The sequence below is a fragment of the Phlebotomus papatasi genome, chromosome 3 (genome assembly GCF_024763615.1).
Source record: "Phlebotomus papatasi isolate M1 chromosome 3, Ppap_2.1, whole genome shotgun sequence".
Lineage (NCBI taxonomy): Eukaryota > Metazoa > Arthropoda > Insecta > Diptera > Psychodidae > Phlebotomus > Phlebotomus papatasi.
Genome location: NC_077224.1, coordinates 27196506 through 27216716, shown reverse-complemented (window position 1 = coordinate 27216716; position 20211 = coordinate 27196506). Strand labels below are relative to the sequence as shown.

At 32.8% G+C, this 20211-nt stretch overlaps 1 protein-coding gene across 2 annotated transcripts in view; it reads left to right on the top strand.

Annotated features, from left to right (window-relative positions):
* Positions 1-20211, top strand: part of LOC129807412 (ubiquitin-conjugating enzyme E2Q-like protein CG4502) — a 52597-nt gene that overhangs the window by 22710 nt on the left and 9676 nt on the right. For both annotated transcript variants that reach the window (XM_055856660.1, XM_055856659.1), the window contains exon 2: positions 12584-12918. In XM_055856660.1, the coding sequence (XP_055712635.1) occupies positions 12776-12918 (143 nt within the window). In that variant the 5' untranslated portion in view covers positions 12584-12775. The remainder of the gene's footprint in view (positions 1-12583; positions 12919-20211) is intronic.

The window sequence follows — 20211 nt, the reverse complement described above, 5'->3', positions numbered from 1 at the left end:
AAACACAACTCCTATGAGTCTAGAGGGCTACCAGTCTAATCCTACCAGTCTAGAGGGCCTACTTTTCAAACGATTTGGTTAAATTCGGGTTTTCTTTTGGGAAAAATCTTGAAATTAGTAATAAATCGGTTAAATATCCGTAAATGACTTATCTTTATTGTATTTACATTTTTTTTGCTTGTCCATCTGTTTGAAACTCATGCCATAATGATTATTTCTTTACTAATCTTCGATTTTGAAATGCTTTTGTGATTGATGAATCAAGCAATTTAATCGCTAGTAGACCACGGTAACCATCAAAAGACCATGCGAAAAAATAATTCACGGAGAATTCTAACTTGTGAGTTCAAGAACTCAAGTTGCTCAAGTGAGTTCAAGCGTTCAAGTTGGGACACTTTGCCTTCTCTTTATAATTTGGAAGCATTTATATATTATCCTAAAGTCCATAAAGTCTTTCTCTAAATCTTGAAACAAATTATCCTTGATTTGATAGGCCGTTAGGGGAATTGTAGCAAATTCGGGAAAGTTTGCGTTTCGTTTCAATATCAATGTTCTGAGTTTGAACCCATATAACAAAGCTTTGAACTACTCATTTAGGATTTAGGAATTCTTTAAAGTCCTCCAAAACCTCCAAAAACTTGAAGGAAACTAAAAATGTATGGAATTACTGAAGAGCATAACAAGTGTACGGAATTATGTGCAAGTGCAATATCCCTAGTTAGAACTTTTTAAAACATAAAATTTAACAAAATAATTAAACGTACTATAGAGTTGAAGTTACCTGAGATTCTTCGAATCCCATTTTTATAAAGTAATTACTTTAATTCAAACGATATAAAAAATTGTAAAATATTATAAAATAACTCAATTTGTGGTATATATATTTTTTAATTGTTTGGTTCACCATTCTCTGAGCCTAATGAATCACCGCTACATAAATTAACAAACGAAATGAAAATTGATGTAATATATAGGGGAGACCGGGGTACTTTTAGCCAGCAAATAAAGTTTTTTTTTCGCGCATGATTTGTGAAAAAATGACAAGGTTTGTCTAATGTTTTTATTTTTCATAAGTAGCATTAAGTAGCTCTAAAGTCCTTGACTTTTTCTAGAAAGGATAATGAAGAAAAGTATGACAGATTGTGGGGTACTAATTGCCACCAGTTTTCCATACGAAATTTTAAACTGGAGATACCAAATATTGTTTCACTTGATACACTGAAGCCCATTCATGCTAAATATGTCACATAAACCTAAATAAAAAGGCTTAAGCCGACTTTTTTTTTATGACATCCTTGAAATTGCGGCAAAATTCATGCAAACATTCTGAAAAAATCTATTTCTCAAAATGCTCATTCAAATGGCAATATTACTTGAAATATCAATGGTACTTTTTCATCTAACAACTATCCATGTATTAGTGAAAAATTATTAATAAGTTTTAGCCCTCCACGAAAGAGTGGTTACATCTGCCCCGAGGGCTTGTTCAGTGCTTATTATCTTATATAAAAAAAGTAGATAATTATTGTCCAAGTGAAAAATATCTCTTAATTAACTTTATTAAATCAAAAACAAAGTAAAACTATGAGATTTTGACTAACAACTTTGAAAAACCAAATGCTGGGCTAAAAACTGTAACATCGAAATTACAATTTTATACTCATTTTACAAAAATGCTTGTAAATTGTAGGATAACAGGATCAGACTTATAAATATTTCTGAGAAGATGGAGATTTGTTCCTGCTTTCATTAAAAAATACGTTGCTCAATGTAGGGGAAAGTACTCTCCCTTCGAACGTTCATGCCTTCGAATGTGAATTTTCTTTTAGTTTTCCTAAGAGACTTATACATTTCTATTGAATATTAGTTGGCTTATCATCAATTGTTGATAATTCCGTGATAATTTAGTGTAACTCTCTTACGAAAAGCAAAAGAAATTCACATTATTCGAAGGTACCGTCGTTGCGGGTGACTTTGCACTCGGGGGGTGACTTTGCACTCTGCTGTCCGTAAGTTTTTCACAAATTCTAGCACTTATTGATGGTCTTCGCCGATCCGGTCTACCTTGTCAAAGTATATGGGGATATGTTATGCACCAAGTAAGGTACAATGATCCCCAAAAGAATTCTTGTAGTTTCAGTAATAGTCAATGAAATGCCAATATAGGTATTTTGTCAAAAAACGGCTCCGTGAAAAAGTTATCTGAAGGTGCAATTCCAAAATCGATTTCAGAGTAGTAAATTGTCCAAATCTATTCTAAATTTATCTGGCTAGAATAATCCACTTCAATTTTGTTCATTATTTTTACTAAAAACCTTTTTTTCACTATTATCTTCCTACGAACGCATGATTTATGTTATAAAATTGCATATAATGGTCTTTCTAAAGATTTATTATAGAAGTATTTGGCTAAAAATTATCCAATTTTGTGGGAATTTAAGATAAAATGACCGAGATCTACAAGATGGTATGGTCGCCATCTTGATTTGACGTTTCTGTCCGCCATTTTGAATAACTGTCAAAACAAAAATCTCATCCGATTGAGCTGAAATTTTAGTATGTTCTAGCTGATGCCAAGGCCTTTTCAGAACATATATAAAATCCGACCTAGGTCAAGCGATTGTCTGGATATAGGGGCTCCAAGTTCAAAATTTTGACATTTTCATGAATACAGAACTACATGGAGCTTCTTTTATCAAAATCATCACAAAAAATACAGCGCTATCGTAAGGCGATGAGATCTAACAAACAAAAAGAAAAGTAATGTTTTTGTTTATAACAGCGCATTATTTGAGAATCTTATAAACTGTTTTCGCAAAGATGAAAAATAAAAAAATAATTAAATGTACTTTTCGTTTACTTATTTTTTAATTATGTTAGAGTAAATAAATATATAAAATAAAAGTCTCAACCATTTTTAATGGTTACTGAGGCATTTCGTTAAGGTTTCAAATATTGAAAATTAAAAAATAAAGACCGCCAAAATATGAGTATTTCAAAATTTTAAACTTTGAGCCTCTGTATCTAGGTAAATACTTGACGTAGACTGGAACATAGATACGTTTTGAAAAGGCCTTGGCATCAGCTACAACATACTAAAATTTCAACCCAATCGGACTAGTTTTAGGGTTTGACAGTTATTCAAAATGGCGGACAGAAACGTCAAATCAAGATGGCGACCACGTCATCTTGTAGATCTCGTGCATCTTACCCTTAGAACTGAACATCTTCATTGTCGTTTATTATCAGAAACTGTTGATTTCTTAGTATTTATTAAAAAGTGCAAAGTCACCCGCACCTTATCCCAAGTGCAAGCCTTTTTTCTTGATTTTTTTAAACATGGTAAAATTTTATAAAATTAATGTTAGTGGCACAAAATCTATTCATTAACAACTGAATACAAATAATTTTACCCATTCACCCCCCTCCCTTCACTTTAACTATCCACTTTTAGAGGGTAAAGTTGAAAAACAGCGAAAAAACGTGCAAAGTCACCCGCAACGACGGTATGTACGTTCGAAAGGAGCGCACTTTCCCCTACGTTTTAAGGGAAAAGAGAAAAATCCATTGTCTTATTCTACCCCTGGCTAATGGTACCCCAATCTCCCCTATTTAGGTAACTGATACAATAATTATTTTGATCTAAATATAACTCATAATTGAAATACTGTTTAATTATGACAAATTGCTATTCTCTGCTACTCAGTGATTATTCATTCCTTCCTGTTGAATTTTCATCTGAAAACAGTATATAACCAAAATGTAATCATACTTATTGTTGTTTTTTACGAATTTGTGATGTACGTCACTCATTGTATGATATATATTTGATTATATCATATTTTGTATATATCTCTTCACAGAAAATTTACAACATCCCCTTAGCCAAGCATGTGAATATGTAAATAAAAAAAATTAAATATCATTTCTCGATTATTTTCATGATGTGGATGTGTATGCTTTTAATTCTGATTGAAGTTTTTGAAATGGGAAGTGAAGCACAATAGTTTCTTCGCCTTAAAGGGGGGAGGGTTGAAAATTTTCTCTATAATATGTTAGGAAAAAGATGAAGGATTGTGTGTCAGACAGAAATATCTCAACAATTTTCACAATGTGAAAAATTTAATGCGGTAAGCATATTTTGAGGGAAGAAATAAAAAAATAAATTGTCTCTCTATTATTTAAAATTTTGCATAAATGCGGCTTAAAGAAAGAATATTTTTCAGCGGAATAATCTATGAATTGTGTATATGGGCGGAAATTTACGCTAAAGCGATGGGGAACATGAGGGAAATTTCCTATGAAGGATTTATTGAATGAAATGCACAACTTCATTTCAATTGCATTCATTTTCTATTGAATGAAATTGTGGTTTTTTGTTCAATCGCGGAATGCACATGTATAGCCCTAGAAGATCAGATCACGATTTACCCTCATCAATATGTAATAAAATCGTATATGTACCTCCAATTAGGGATGCGATAAAGTGAGAGAAGATGGGGTAGTTCATCATCTGTTCTCAGGAATTCACTGGGTTTCACTTTAAACAATCATCGAGTTTATCGCAAGACAATTCGTCTGTGATTGATAAAGTGTTTAATTCAAATTATTACAATTTGCAAATTAATCTTATGCTATCGTTGCTTTACATTATATACAACGTCTGAGCAAGTAAATTCGTCTGTAAAAGCATCTACACACTAGAGAAAATTATGTCTATATTTGACAGTTTTTTTCTATATCAAGCATAGGCAATTTGCTTCAATATGGATATAAATTTCTAGAGGCCGTAGAAGCCACAAAGGGGAAATGATGTCAATATGAGATTCACTTATAAATGATAGGTTAGTTGTGAGATTGATTTTGGTAGGGGAAAGGCTCATTATTTTGGACAGGGTAATTATAAGCATCAATGTTCGAAGTTTAAAATGCGTTATTTTCAAAACTAATTGATATTTTTTGTTACTCTCTTTTCGAAAGTGTTGTTTAGGCACTTTGCAAAATATTTATCGTCTTTGTGTTTACAAAAATTAGTCTTAATACGTTTAAAAATTAATTGATATGTAGAGGTGAATTTGACTCAAATTTTGGACACCTTCACTCAAAAAAATCCACGGTTAAATGGGTATGTAAAACAGGGTTTGTCTATCAAACTGATGCCAAACCCTGTTTCAACCTAAACGTGGCAAGGTTTGATGTACTAGTATTTTTTAAACCCTGTTTCAACCAAACCCTGAAAAGGTAGAAAGTCAAATCCTGTTATGGATATTGATTTACCTTGCCGTCAGTAAACCTTGGCAGGAATGAAGACCAATCCTCGTCACGATTATATTTTAAACCCTGTTTTCGTCAAACCCTGGCAAGAGTAAACCATAATCCTTGTCAGGGGTATATTTTAAAACCTTTTTCTCAGTAAACCTTGGCAAGAATGAAGACCAATCCTCGCCATGTTTATACCGTAAACCCTGTTTCGTCAAACCCTGGAAGGAGTATGGCTTAACCCGTAACACGGGTTACACTCAATCCTTGTTTCCATCAACCCCTGGTAAGCGGAAAAACAACCCTTGTCATGAGTTTATTCAAATCTCGCCTCTTTCAACCCCTGGATGACTATTTTTAACCCTTGTTAAGATTAAAATCAAATTTACTTGGAAAATAATTAAATAAAACTAGAAATTCTTATTATAATATTTTGCATCACTAAGGAAATAAAAAGTAACGGCTAGAATAAAAAGTTTATACTTTAGTCGTTATTTTCTTATTTTCTCAGTGAAGAAAAATATTATAAAAGGAATTTCTAAGCCTTATTTAATTGTTTTACATGTAAATTTGACTTAAATTCTAACAAAGATTGAAAAATGATCTCCAAGAAGTTTACTTAAGTGAGATTTGAATTTCTCATATACATACATCAGTGTAGAAGTATAAAAAAATTATAATTAGGTTAAGTAAACATTTAGAATTTATTACAACAAAATGGTACTTGTTTCTCTAACAATATATCATTATAATTCCTTATTTTACTATTAAATAATTACAATTTAACACAAATATAAGAATTTATAACTCCTAGTTATTTCATTACTTTAAACTTTATTATATTATTATTTTTTTAAGGTATCGTAAAAATATCTGTTATTTAAAGCTTTTTTAAACAATATTAGCAAAAACTAGGGAGTAAATTTTACAACAGCATGAGAAAAGTTATTTTCAAAATAATTAAGCAAAAACTTAGGAAAATCCATTAAGAAAAATTGACAGTATTTGTTTACTTATATATATTCTTTTTCAATATTTAATCTTATCTCAATGAAAAATAAATAAATATATCTAGATTACCTTAACAGCTTTATGGCGTGTACACACTAGTAGATTTTTTTTTAAATGCCTTTTTTAAAAAATTCTGACGTTTCTACCCACAAGGATATGGGAAATTTGCTTAAAAAAGGCATTTTTTAAAAAAATTCTACTAGTGTGTATACGCCAGCATGGCGTATACACCCTAGTAGAAATTTTTTGTAGTATTGCAACTTTTAAAAAAAATATATACAGATTCTTTGATAACAAAGTACAACATGTGAAGAATATTTTCTCATCTCAAAGCTTCAACCCAGTGAGAAACTTTACGATAGAGCCTTTACAAATTTATTTAAAGCCAATTGAGAAGCATCAACTTTAAAAGTTCTTTTTAAAATCTCAATTTGTGAGACTTATATGCAAAATTTTTCGAAAACTAATGCATCAATTTCATCGAAAATTTACATACTTCTAGAGTTGATTGTTTAAAACTTAAACAAGGATTTGTTTTTTTTTTCCTTGATCATACCTTATTTTGCACAGCGAAATGTAGTGTAAAATACATGGTGTTGTAAAAAATGCTATTGAAAACAAATTTCATGTTTTTAAACTTCCGTTGAAATATAACTTTTACTCAACTGCTAACAGCAAATATTTAGTTTTCTGATTTCAGAGAAAAATTATGTGAGTTATGTCTCCGAAAATCATTTTAAAAGATCAGCCTCTTGAAATTTGTAAATGAAAATTTTAGAAAATATTGTTCTAATGTTGTACTTTTATGTTTCAGAGTTGGATTTGAAGAAATATTCTTTATTATATTTTAAAAAAATTAAAGAGGGTATATTTTTTGGTATCTGAAACCTACGAAATTCCTTAAATTAATCAATCCTGCTTCAGCCTGCACCACTTCAAAGATGTGTAAGGTTAGGACGGTGACAATTATTTTATTTCGCACTTTCCACTGCTCCCTGGCGTACTTCTGCTCTCTCCTCTTGAAATTTTAGGTAGAATTTCCATGTTTCAGTATGATCCTCTCGTTCGAACTTCTGCAAATCTGGAGTTCCGACATCTAAGAAAAAATGGTAACATAAACTAAAATTACAAAATTTATCTTAACCGTTTAGACATGTAGATAGATAGATAGATAGATAGTTGTTTATGCATTAGCAATAAATGAGACTAAATCCCGTGGAAAATAGAAAACGTATAAAACGGTGAACTCGAGATTAAAAAAAAGAAGTTAAAACGTAATCTTGGCACAGTTTAAAATTCAAAAGTCTTTAGAATATTTTGTGGTGAACAGCATTTCACAGTTTTTTTCACTAAAATCACGAGAAATTTTATCGATTTTTTTTTTTATAAAATAAAGATGAAGATATGAAAATAATAATTTTTAAAATTTCGTGAAAATCCCGTTAAAAATACAGAAAACGCCGCACTTTAACTTTGGATGCGCACACTTTGCACCAATACTAACCGTGGCAAGGATGAAAATCAACCCTTGAGAGATTAAAACACTTAAAGTTAACTCAAGGTTAAAACAGGGGTAAAATCCTAATCTTGACACGGTTTAAAATTTAGGCGTACGGAAAATCCTCAGTGAACAGCATTTTCACGCTTTTTCCACTAACACCTTCAAGAATTTCACCTATATTTTTTATGAAAATAAATTTCTCACTTTATTTAGGCATTGATGGTGGAAAATTGGGATAAATTCTGTGAAAACTTGAGGAAACGCCGCACAATAGCTTTAGACGCGCACACATTGCACCAATACTAACCGTGGCAAGGATGAAAATCAACCCTTGAGAGATTAAAACACGGTTAACTCAAGGTTAAAACAGGGGTAAGATCCTAATCTTGACAGGGTTTAAAATTTAGGCGTGCGGATAATCCTCAGTGAACAGAATTTTCACGCTTTTTCCACTAAAATCTTCAAGAATTTCACCGAGATTTTTTTAGAAAATACATTGCTCACCATTTATTTACACATTTACGGTAAAATTGACCCTAAATTCAGTGAAAATCTCATGAAAAAGAGAGAAAACTCCGCACTTTGATTCTTGACGCGCACGTTTGGTTACAAACTTGAAAAGAAAATTAAGCACCACTTACCACAGAACTTTTCACAATTCACTCTTCTATGTCGCTGATATGTCCCTGGGTGGTCACTGGGGGCTCATATTGAGCCCCAATCCCCGAAATGTCAACGCGAATGCCTCCATTCTTTGAGGCACACTGAACACTAAACACCATTTTTCTCTTACTGATTCCACTTGACAAGTTTACACGAGAAACCCTTAAATGCATTAAGAATCTCGCCATGATAGAAATTTAAAACCAGTCAAACCTTGCGCAAGATTTAAACCGAAGTGTTAAGGTTAATAGTGAAATCCTTCACTAAAAAAAGGATTTAAAATTGCTAAAACAGGGTTAACTCATGTTTACAGTTTAAAACCTTTTTAAAATTAAACCGTGGCTAACCCTGTTTATAGTTGATTTTAAACCTTGCCTCAAATAAGCTCTTTTCTGAGTGTTGGTTGTATACTTGGACAGCTAATTCGCCGCAATAGGATGCCCATTGTTCTCCATTTCAAGAATCTATCTAACTAAGTCCTCTTCCTGTTTATGTAAGGGAACTGTAGAATGTCACAAGAAGCCTGGAAACTTTCGATATCATTCATTGAAGTGAGTTGACTTCGGTACTTCAAATATGCGCGGATTTGCGCATTCAGTGGCCTTTCCGGAAGCCTTTTAAGACTTTTCTCACTTCGTAGAGATTTTCATAGATATAATGCTCCTTGGTTTCTCCAGGCATTTGTCCAACCTAGTCATCACAAAAGCTAAGACTTCACGAAATTTCGAGGAAAAAAAAAACACCTGTCCAAAATAAGAAGTATCACCTCACTAGTGAATCTCTTGAAAATTGCCCATGTTTTATACGAAAAACGTAATTAACAAGGCAAATCTCACTTCAGGTCAAATGTACAATTCACCATTAACGTGAGTCAACACAATATTCAATGAATATTTAATAATATCACTCAAAAAAAGCGAGGAAAAATTGTTAGTACTTCACCAAAACTAAATAAGACTAAAGTAATCCACGAAGTTCTGTAATATTTCTCGTAAGCAACTGCTCACACTGATGTGTCAACAAAGCAATTTCAACTCAAATCATATTCAAAATGTAACGAATTTAGTGTTAAAATCTTCCAAAAAGAACAAATATTTAGATAGAATTCATTATTCATCAAATATTAGAATAAAAATCCATAATTTTAATCAATTTATTTTTAGTGTTCAATTTTACCCTCAAAGTGTACAAATTTAGGAACTGTCCAAAATTATGAGCTCTTCCCTTATGCCCAGAAGAAGATGAGAATAGAGATTGAAAAAGGTAGGGGAGCGCGGGCTATTTAATGTTTACCGCTGAAGCAAAATTGGCACTTCACTTATGAGTGTCAAAATGACAATTTTTAACTATAATTGCTTCCAATGTGCAGACACCTTAAATCTTCACTTACATTAAGGGGTCACGTGTGTCAAAAAGACTAAAACACAGCATATTTTTTCTAATTTTTATTTTCAAGATAATGAAAAAAAATCATCCGGGGCGTGATTTCTGGAAACCTTTTTGAAAAAAAAAAAAAAAACGTTTTGGTGGACGAGATTTTTCCAAGTAGGTTCATCTGAAGTCTAAAACGTAAATAATTCCTATTAGTTGATGAATGAAACCAGTCTTTGAATGAGGGATTTTTTAAATAAATGAAATTTGAATATATGGGGAAATTTTAGACAAAAAAAAACAGTTTTGACGTATTTTACACCATGTTCCGTCTTGTAGAATAAGTCGTGATCCAGGTAACATAGAAACCTTTATTCTTCGCTCGTCGTTATATGTCGTTAATCGTTATCTTGAATTATTCAAGGTCAAAGGTCAACTACCCTGGAAAGCCTAGTTTTCAACAGATTTTATTAATTTTGGCTTTATTTAAAAGTCATTAAAGTTTCAAAACAAACTGCATCAGTGCTAATCCGTAATGAATCGATTAAGAATCGGTATCATTTCCTAAATTTAATTTAAATGTTAATGGCCCCGGCACACCTTTTAGACCAGGAAAATTTCACGAAGCCGAAATTCGAATCCCCTTCTTTCTCACACGCTTTCCAAATATCTGTCTCATTCTTTCGCACTCTTCTTATTCTTCTTTTGAACATCAGAACAAATTCGATTTAGCTCAATCGAATTTGAAGTGCGAAAGAATGTGATAGACATACGCAAATCTTTTGAGAACGTAAGGTAACCGCAAATTTTGATTTCATGAAATTTTATCGATCTAAAAGATGTGCCAGGGCCATAATGATTTTTTTTTAAAATACCCTTTTGATGAATTTTCAATTTCAAGACGATTTTATGATAAAAAGATAAAATTAAATCGACATTAAACTTATATGGCACAAAGCTTGTATTGCAATTACTACGCATTGTCTGCCCGTTCATTTGTCTAACCGTTGGCACAGCTACAGATAAAACGGTTTGAGATAGTGACTCGAGATTTCCGAGGGACATCCATTTGACCTTAACTTTTCCTTTTCTTCCTACTTTCAAATATGGTTTCTACCGTATTTCGAAAACACGTCGTGTGATTTTTCCATTAGTCATCCTTATTTAAAAATGATCTTGAATAATTCCTTTAAAGCCGATTTTTTAATGTCAAAGGTAAGAAAGGCTCTAGACTGGAGGGTGTGCTTGAATTATCCAATACTTGTGTTACGAATTTGTTTTGAATGAAAAATTTATTTTATATAATTTTATGAATGTATGAATGTATTTTATGAATAATCCTTCAGTAATCAGTTGACAGAGCAAAAAAGGGCTATTTGAATGGGGAAATATATCCGAAGACCCAATTTGCTTTATAAGCCAAACGAATATACTCTTAATACTTGGCCGTGGTCCTTAAGGAATAAAAAAAATTTAAGGTTAAGTGTGCCAAAATCCGGCCAGTTTGCAATTTCGGCCACCTTTTTTGTTCCTCGAATTTCCATGAACTTTTAGATTTTACGTACTCTAGAGATTATACAATGCAAAAGAATAACAAAAAAATGTAGTTTCGACAAATGAGATAACGTGAAAAAGATATTGGAAAAATTCTGGAAAGGCAAGGAACTATGAGAATGAAGGTGGCCGAAATAGGGCACCAAAGCTATGTCTAATTTTTTATTCATTTTAAAATGTATTAAGAATGATTTTAGAGTAAATAAGGACGGTAAACTCTTTACAAGGTTCCAAGCAACACTCTTTAAGAAGAAAGAATTAAAAAAAATCAATTTGAATATAAAATATTACATTTCAAACTTGAGACTTTGACGTTTGCATGCAACTATGCCGAAATTTGGCTCACTTACCCTATATTGAATTAGTTCGAACTTCTGCACCAAATGTTTTTCCTACGATTTTTAGGTAATTAAACAACTTTAATAATGTATCGTCGATGCATCTGCAATTCTACTTTTTGCATAAAAAAAACTAAGAATAAGAATAGTATGTTATTGGTTTAAAAATACTTCCTAATTAATGGATTCTAGTTTTATACCCTCTGTCAACCCCATTTCCTTAACTGTGCAGTGAAAAAGGAAGTACCCATCGAAATCGCATTTCCTAAACAAATTAACTTCATTTTTTTCTTTTCCTGCAATTTTTTGCGCGTGTTCTTAAAGGATGTTGTGTGAGTGCTCTATCTCAGAATTTATTCAACTGCGTAAATAAAGGCAAATGATGACGATAGACAGATAGCGTGAAAATGTAGTAGGATGAGTAGAAGACTGAGAATTATGATGATTTTCAGCAGACAAAATTGTAAGGAATAGACAAGGGTATATACTTCATTTTCTCTCTGTTTTATCCCTTTACGTCGAATTTTTCTTTATTCAATGGAAAATTTCTCTGAGTTAGAAAATATTGTCTTACATCAATTTTTCTCTCAAGTAGAGAAACGGCAAAAAAAAGTATTACGTTAGAAAAGTAAAATGCCGCGCTTTATTACCTGTTACCTCTGTAGCAAGTCACGTAAATCTGCAATGCGCTTCTGCCATGTGTTTAAGAGTGGGTGAGAATTTCTTTTCTTCATTTATTTTACCCTCAAAAGGCCAAAGATAAGGCAGAATATATAAGTGTTGGTAGGAAATGATAGGAATACTTAATTGATATAATGTACGATGTTCTGCTTTGATTCATTATTCGCATAAACAATAATTTTTTTTGGTTTCTATTTCTTTCTAGAATCACTCAAAAGGCCTGATAAATTTCCCCTATTAAATCCTAAATAAAGAAAGTAAATTGCAAAAAAGACATAGAGAGAAAACATTCCAAGAAAGTTCTTGGCAAGATTGACTAAAAAAAAAACAGAAGACGAAAAGACTTTAAAGGAGAAGATTTTTGGGAGTTATTTAACAAAAAAAAAAACAAAACACAATGTCCGCAGCTGCTAGATCGAAGGAGAAGGTTGCTTCAGCAATTCGCAAGTTCTTCAAGAGCCCTGATAAGAAACACGAGGCCAATAATGAGGCCAGCACAAATGGTGGACCTTCAGGGAGTCCTGGAAAACGCCTAAGACGGTGAGTTTTTTTTTTAAAATATTTCTTGGATCAATTTATTAGTTGAGGTTGTTCATCCAATTTACAGACGCGTTTAGCTTTTAATATTTTTAGTTATAGGGTAAGTGTACCAAATTCCGGCCAGCTTGCAATTCCGGCCACATTTTTTGTTCCTCAAATTTCCATGAATTTTTAGTTTTGTCATACTCTAGTCTAGAGATATTATACAATGCAGAAAATAGTTTTAAAAAATCGCTTCGACGAACAAGATAATCTGAAAGACATTGGAAGAATTCCTTAAGAGCAAGGAACTATGGGAATGAAGGTGGCCGGAATAAGCCACCAATGCTATGTCTATATTTTTATTCATTTTAAAATGTATTAAGAATGATTTTAGAGTAAATAAAGACGATAAACTGTCTACAAGGTTCCAAGCAACACTCCTTATAAAAAATGTAACAAAAAAATCAATTTCTATTAAAGATATTACATTTCAAACTTGAGACTTTGGCGCTTGCATTCAACTATGCCGAAATTTGGCACACTTACCCTAACTCTTCTTTCAAAAGTTGTCAAAAAATTATAACTTCATTGATTTTGATTTTTTTGGGGTTAGATGTGAAAACTTGAGGATTTCATGAAAGCTCTGTTAATATAACATTGAACTGCTTTGGGAAAAGTTGATTTGAAGCTTCTTTAAGTCATCCGACAATCCATTTTGTAGCTTTTAATAATAGATTCTGTACGTTTCATTAAAAAAAAATATCAGAAATAATTTTTTACTCCAAATTGAATAATTTTGGACTTTTTAGAAAACTCAAAAAAAACCTTTCCAGCCAGTAAAAGTGCTTTTGTTAGATGAGAATGTCCTGATAATAATCGAAATCTCAGTTTTCTTCAACTATTTTTAGGGGTATGCTTTTTTTATTTTTCAATTTCGTGCAGGGAGTGCAGAGGCTCCCTTCTCCTCCCTCGCTTCACACTTAATAGTAAAGCATCCCATGTTTTGCGAAATGCTCGATCTCAGTATTTCGGTACTGTGTGTTGCAAAAATATTTTCACATCATTTACCGTTCCCTGGCTCACAATCGATTAGATCTTATAAATCATCCAATCATTCCATACCGGCTCATACTTGTCAGAAATTCCAATACCTTTACAACAAACCCTCACATGACCTTTTTAAACCTTCGATCTTGAAAAAGCATTATTAGAAATGATTCAACGGTATTTTCGTATTTGGTCTAGAACGACGTTTCGAGGATGAATTGACGTACAGGCGGAAAATGGGTACACTTTCTTGGACTTGGTTCACGATTGCACTTTGAAATTCACCATTCGACTGATCGACTCAGTCGAATGGTGAACTTCAAAGTGCAATCTTTGAGTCTCCAAGTCCAAAAATGTGACCATTTCCCGCCTGTAGGGGAAAGTGCCCAGGCTTGATACCACCATTTGAAGCTTCGTAATAACTAAATTTTTCCTATATTTCTCAATAAACGTGACTCAGCAATATATTTTAAAAACTGGCCACTATCCCATAGTTTTTAAAATATGGTTGCGATGAGTCACATATATATTGTGAAACATAGAAAATTTAGTCATTACGAAGCTTCAAATGGTATCAAGCATGGGCACTTTCCCCTACGTTAGAGGCGTGCAAAAACCGTTGAAATCGAATAAACGTCAAAAGAAACATATACATCAATGGTCAAAACGGTCAAAACGCTAACAGAACAAACTTATTTTGACGTTTATTCGGTTTCAACGGTTTTTGCACACCTCTGCCCTACGTGATTTTCCCAACAAAATTCGATACCTGATGAAGAGGTCATTCATCCTCGAAAGGTCGTAAAGAATAAAATTGCGAAAACCAAGAGAGATCTAGTGTTTTAGGTCCATTTTTTGTTACACCCCGTCGGACCAAAATTTTTCAAATGAACACAGCTTTAGAGATAAGATAAGATTTTGCCAGGGGTCAGTTCTCCATTTTCGGATATTCCGATGCATCCAGGCCACCAATTAGGCCCCTTATGCTTCCCCACTCCTATTCTATCTTATCCCCCGATACGGGTAGCCGCTCTATATCACAGCTCTGTGAGCAGCCAGTGCCGTTACTATGTCACAGCATCCCTTCTCGGTGTGTGTTTGGGATCAGTGACAGCGAATATTTGTATCGACTGAAGTACCACTTTCATGTCGAAACTCGTTCTCGTACCAGCCTCTATTGTTTAGGCGGTTCACTTTTTTTTGCCAATATGCACCATTGACATTACTATTCATTCATTCGCTGGACGAATTCAAAGCCGATATGGCATGAGAAATCTTTTTCTGCTGTCGCTCAGCTTTGAACCCCAGACCTCGCAGTCATAGAGCTACTACTCTATCCACTGACCCACTCGAGGCCCTGAACACAGCTTTAAAAACTGATAATTTAGCCGAACGTCTAAGCTCGGCCTTCCTCGCCACGCTTCTTCCAAGCTCCTTAATTACTGTAGAAGCTTGACTGATGCGCGACGATAGTTCTGCGTTCATTCTGGGGTAAATTAAGCTAATTCAAAACCTGCTTCAAATGGAAATTTTTCGCTACTCCAAATGGAAACGTCATTGTTTTCATGATAAGTACAGTACTAAATTATTATATTTATATATTTTCTATACCACAGTTTCATTATTTAGTTAATTTTGCTCTAAATAAAGCGAAAATCCATTCATATTCAGAAATTTTAATTTGTTAATTTCTCAGAAAAATTAAAAGTGTACCTTTTCACCAGCGAATTTTTCATCGATTGACCATGTTTTCCAATGAAAAACACAAATGAGGTGACTGTTGTTTATTTGTTTTCTTTAATATTTATGACATATTTCTGGCTAATTTTGGTTAAATTATGTGCTAATTTTATTGTTAACGGTACGTAAAGTTTCCAAATGAAATAATTACCTATTTCGTGAAAAAAAAATGTTTTTCTGAAGTGTCTGCAAATGCTTCAATAGGAAACCACGGAAATATGATTTTTTTGGAGAGATTTTCTTATTTTTTTTAGATGGATAAGGAGAAAAGACCAGGAATAAGAACAAATCCTGCACTCAAGAGCAACTCAACAAGGTTTTGGAAGCCTTTCGTCGCGGTTTCACTTACACTGTTTGTCTAAAATTAGAAACTTTCCCTTGTCTCCATTTGGATTAATTTGTTTCCAATAGAAGCATTTTACGCTCGTGTATTTTTCTTGTATTGAAGAAGTTTTCAAATTATATCTAAAGAATTTTCACTAAACTGTAACATTCTAGAAGAGTCAAGGAGCAAATTTATGTAAGTCTCTTCAGAAAAAATATGAACTTAATGTGTTGAATCTTCTGTCAAAGTTAAAGCGTCTGGAAATGGTTTTGAATTAGGACATTTGCCTTACCATCACTCCAAAATAACACCCCGAGATACTTGAACTTTTCCTCCTGTTTCAATGGGACTCCACTAATATGCAATGCATCGTCAAGCCAATTCTATGCCTTTATAATCTTCCTCAAAAATAATAAATTGGATTTGAGTCCATTTAGAGTTGCTGTAACATTATGGAGTTCCTTTTAAGAAATCTTTTTTTTCTTTTCAAATAATTCTTTGCACTTTACTCTTTTTTTATTTATTACATTTACTCTTTTACTTCTGGTAAAACACTGATGATACTCCTAGTAAATTTCCACGAGAGCATGACGTGGAAGTTTCCCAAATCCTAGATCATCAATTAGTATTTGCAGAAAATACACCAATAGATAAATATTAAAGAGATTTCGCTTTCAAAATGAACGTACATAATCACTAGGTATACCTTTTGTGAAAATTTACTGAGTATGTTTTTCACGCTTCAAATGCGTCTATTTTGGAATATAATTGAATTTATCTATTATCCATTCTCTAAGCTATGTGTAATATGTACGTACACTATGTATTATAAAATTCCAGGAATGGAAAATAGGCCAAAGAGGGTGAGAAAATGTAACAATTTCGATGAAGGGGGCGGGGGGATGGGTGTTGTTGTGTGTACATCTATTTTTGGTGGCGCCATTTGATAATTCTTTGGTGATTTTGTGTGTGACTCCTCCATGTCTTTCTCTCTGCGATGAGACACAGAGACACAACAAGATAAAATGCCGAAGAATGATGTTGCAGTAAATCCCTGAAACACAATTTCTTAACCACCAAGGAGCCAAAACAAATTATTTGCGCGTGTTGAATACATATTAAAATTAAAGCGTCAATACTGAGTGAGAGGAATCTCCAAGTGTTTATATTCTTGTATGAATTGATCAATCCCTTAATATTATTCTAAGTATATATGGAATTATTTGAGAGATTTTGTTATGTTCTGCATCAGATTGAAGCTTTCTATAAGTCAGAATTTGATCTTAATCTGACATTCAGCATTACGAGTTAATAGAATCCTCATTGCGGGATTTTCTTCCCACTTCAGGATAGATTACCATTACTAGGAAAGGTAAACAAAATGTCCGGGTTAGATGGTCTTTTTCTCAATCTGTAAAAGTATGTTAAATAAAAAAAAACCAAGTGAAGAAAATTCTGTGTAAAAAAAAATTCACAAAAATTTGAAAAATGTTCTCTCTTATCTTGCAATAACAGTTCAGCTTCTATTAGATATATTGATTTTATGTTGTCCTAGAGTGGTTGCCTGAAATGGGATGAGAGTTAAAATCTGGAGATTTTCGTGGAATTCCATAAAACCCCAAGGCTCAGGAATTTCAGGAATTTCAATCAAGGCGTTTCAACACGATTTTGAACATAGCTTTTCTGAATTAATTTAATTTATATCTATGTCAGGGTGACGTTTAAGTAGCCTTTTTCTTTGCAAAAGAATTTGATTGTTATTGCCTTTCTTAATTTAATGTCAATAGCAATTTTGGAAGTAAATAAGAGAATTACATAAACTCTAGTAACAAAACAATTCATATTTTTTTAGAAATGTCATTAAAAATCTTAAACCTTTGAACCGTATTTGAATAAAATTCGTTCAAGCTGCTAAAAATAGTGTATCAAATTTTTGGCAGTTTCAGGCAGTTTAAGTATTTCTCTATTGTCAAACGTTTATAAATTGATTCAAATCTAAGTTCAGTAGTTTCTCCTATCTCTAGACTTCGGAAAGGAAATAACGTTCGGAAGTGGTTTACAATTAATTGGAAGTGAATGTGGAAGGAAGTCTTGAGAAGTGGAAGTGTGAATTTTCCAAAATAAAATCATAATTTTTTGAGTTTTCTGTCAATTCATGATAGTAGCTCAAACTATTACAATAAATACAGTGCCCGCTTTGTAATCCGGATGATTGGGATACAATATGACAGATGTCCGCTTCGTAATCTGGAAGGATTTTTTGAATTTATTCAACGTCTCGAAAATATAATAGAAGATTTTTTTGTAGAATTAGTAATAAAAGTTTTAAAGAAGATTAAAAAGACATAATTAGTGAATTCTATGCTATTATACTTCATTTATTAAACAAAAACTTCACAAGAAAATTCATTTTCATTGATGAACAGACATGCATACATAACCTCAAAATTATTTTTATATGTAACCGTTGAGAACTCGTCCGGATTACGCCGATCCGGATTAGAGACCGGGCACTGTACAGTAGACTCTCGCTTATCCGTGGAACGGGACCGAAATGTCACACGGATTTTGAGAGTGATACACATCAAATTGTTTGAAATCTAACGATTTTTTTGTTTACATTGCAAATTTATGGAGTGAATTCTGATCTGACTGAATCGACATTCTCTCTAAACATGCGTACTGTCCAAAAAAGTTACAATGAGAAAGAATTAACAGTAGATAGAGCACATTTGCTTTAACAAAAAAACCCAAAACGGGGAAAATATGTCAACAAAATTTTTAAAATTCAACTGTCTCACGGATTTTTTTTATGTCACCCGGAAAAAGAGTCCACGGATAAGCGAGAGTCTACTGTAGTTGGAAATATGTCCCAGGCTTTGCAAAATGCTTGAAGTCGTGAATTAGATTCTTAGATGCTATACTTCGTCAACAGTACTTTCACATCATTTACCTACCTATACAATTATTAATGTTCTCTATTGGTTTAATGAATGAAGAAAGTAATCTTATCTTAAGTTTTCCGGTTCATTACCGATTTGAAACAATTTATTAATAATTCAAAATATAGCCCAAAATAGCTTAGAAATAAATAAATTATTATGGAATTATTAATTCAAAATCGATTGGAATCACTTCAGGCTTGTCAGAAAGTCCAACCAAGAGCTTTCCAACGAATCCAAGCATGATACAATTCGGTTGAGAAATACGTTCTTTAGTTCAGAGCCTGTTTAGCTATTGACCTTGAAATCCGTTATTAGGAATGATTCAGCGGTATTTTTGTAAATGGCCGAAGTGACCACTTGGGTTATCTCTAAAATATCCAAAAATGAAAAAAAAATTGCACGACGCGTTTTCCAATAATCCCAAAGGAACATGTTTTTTGTTTACGAGTGGAGAAAAATGAAGGACACGTTAATGGTGCGGAGGCCGGCTCACGGGAGGTTCCCGGAAGATTCCAAGTTCCAAAGATTTTTTTTTCACTTTTGGATATGTTTTAGAGATTACCCAGGCGGACATTTCGTCCTTAGACGGAAATACCGTTGAATCATTCCTAATAACGGTTTTTCAAGGTCAAAGGTTAAAAAGACACTAGAAAGCGCATTTATCAAGCGAATGGGGTCATGTTTGGGCTCTTTGGAAAGGTCTTGGAATTTCTGAAAAACTGAACCGGTTCCAATCGGTTTTGAATCGGTAATAAATCGGTTCATAACCGGTAAATAATTTTTATACGAAATCCAATTAAATTAGTCCTGAGGTGTATTTTGGGAAATATTTTGAGTGATTTATATGTCTGTTCAAATCGGCTGTGAACCGATAATGAACCGGTTATTTACCGATAAGTAATTTTTGTTTGAATATAATTTATATTACTCTTTAAACTATTTTGTGCAATCTATTGAGTGATTTATGAATCGGTTCAAATCGGTTGAGAACCGGTAAACCGTAAATGATGCGAAAGTATTTTTGAGGTATAGCATCTAAGTCACGACTGAGCATTTCGCAAAGCCTGGGACGCTTTGCCACCCCTTTTTTTTATAGTTTTGTGAATACTGAAACTACATTACCATAACGAATATTATCCTATTTTTCTTTAGGTTTCTTTATGTCTTTCCGCAATCACCAGTGAGATATTAAAAGTTTTAGCTGAGAGTCTTTTTATTTTATTTTTTTAATTATAAAATAATACTAGTTACCTA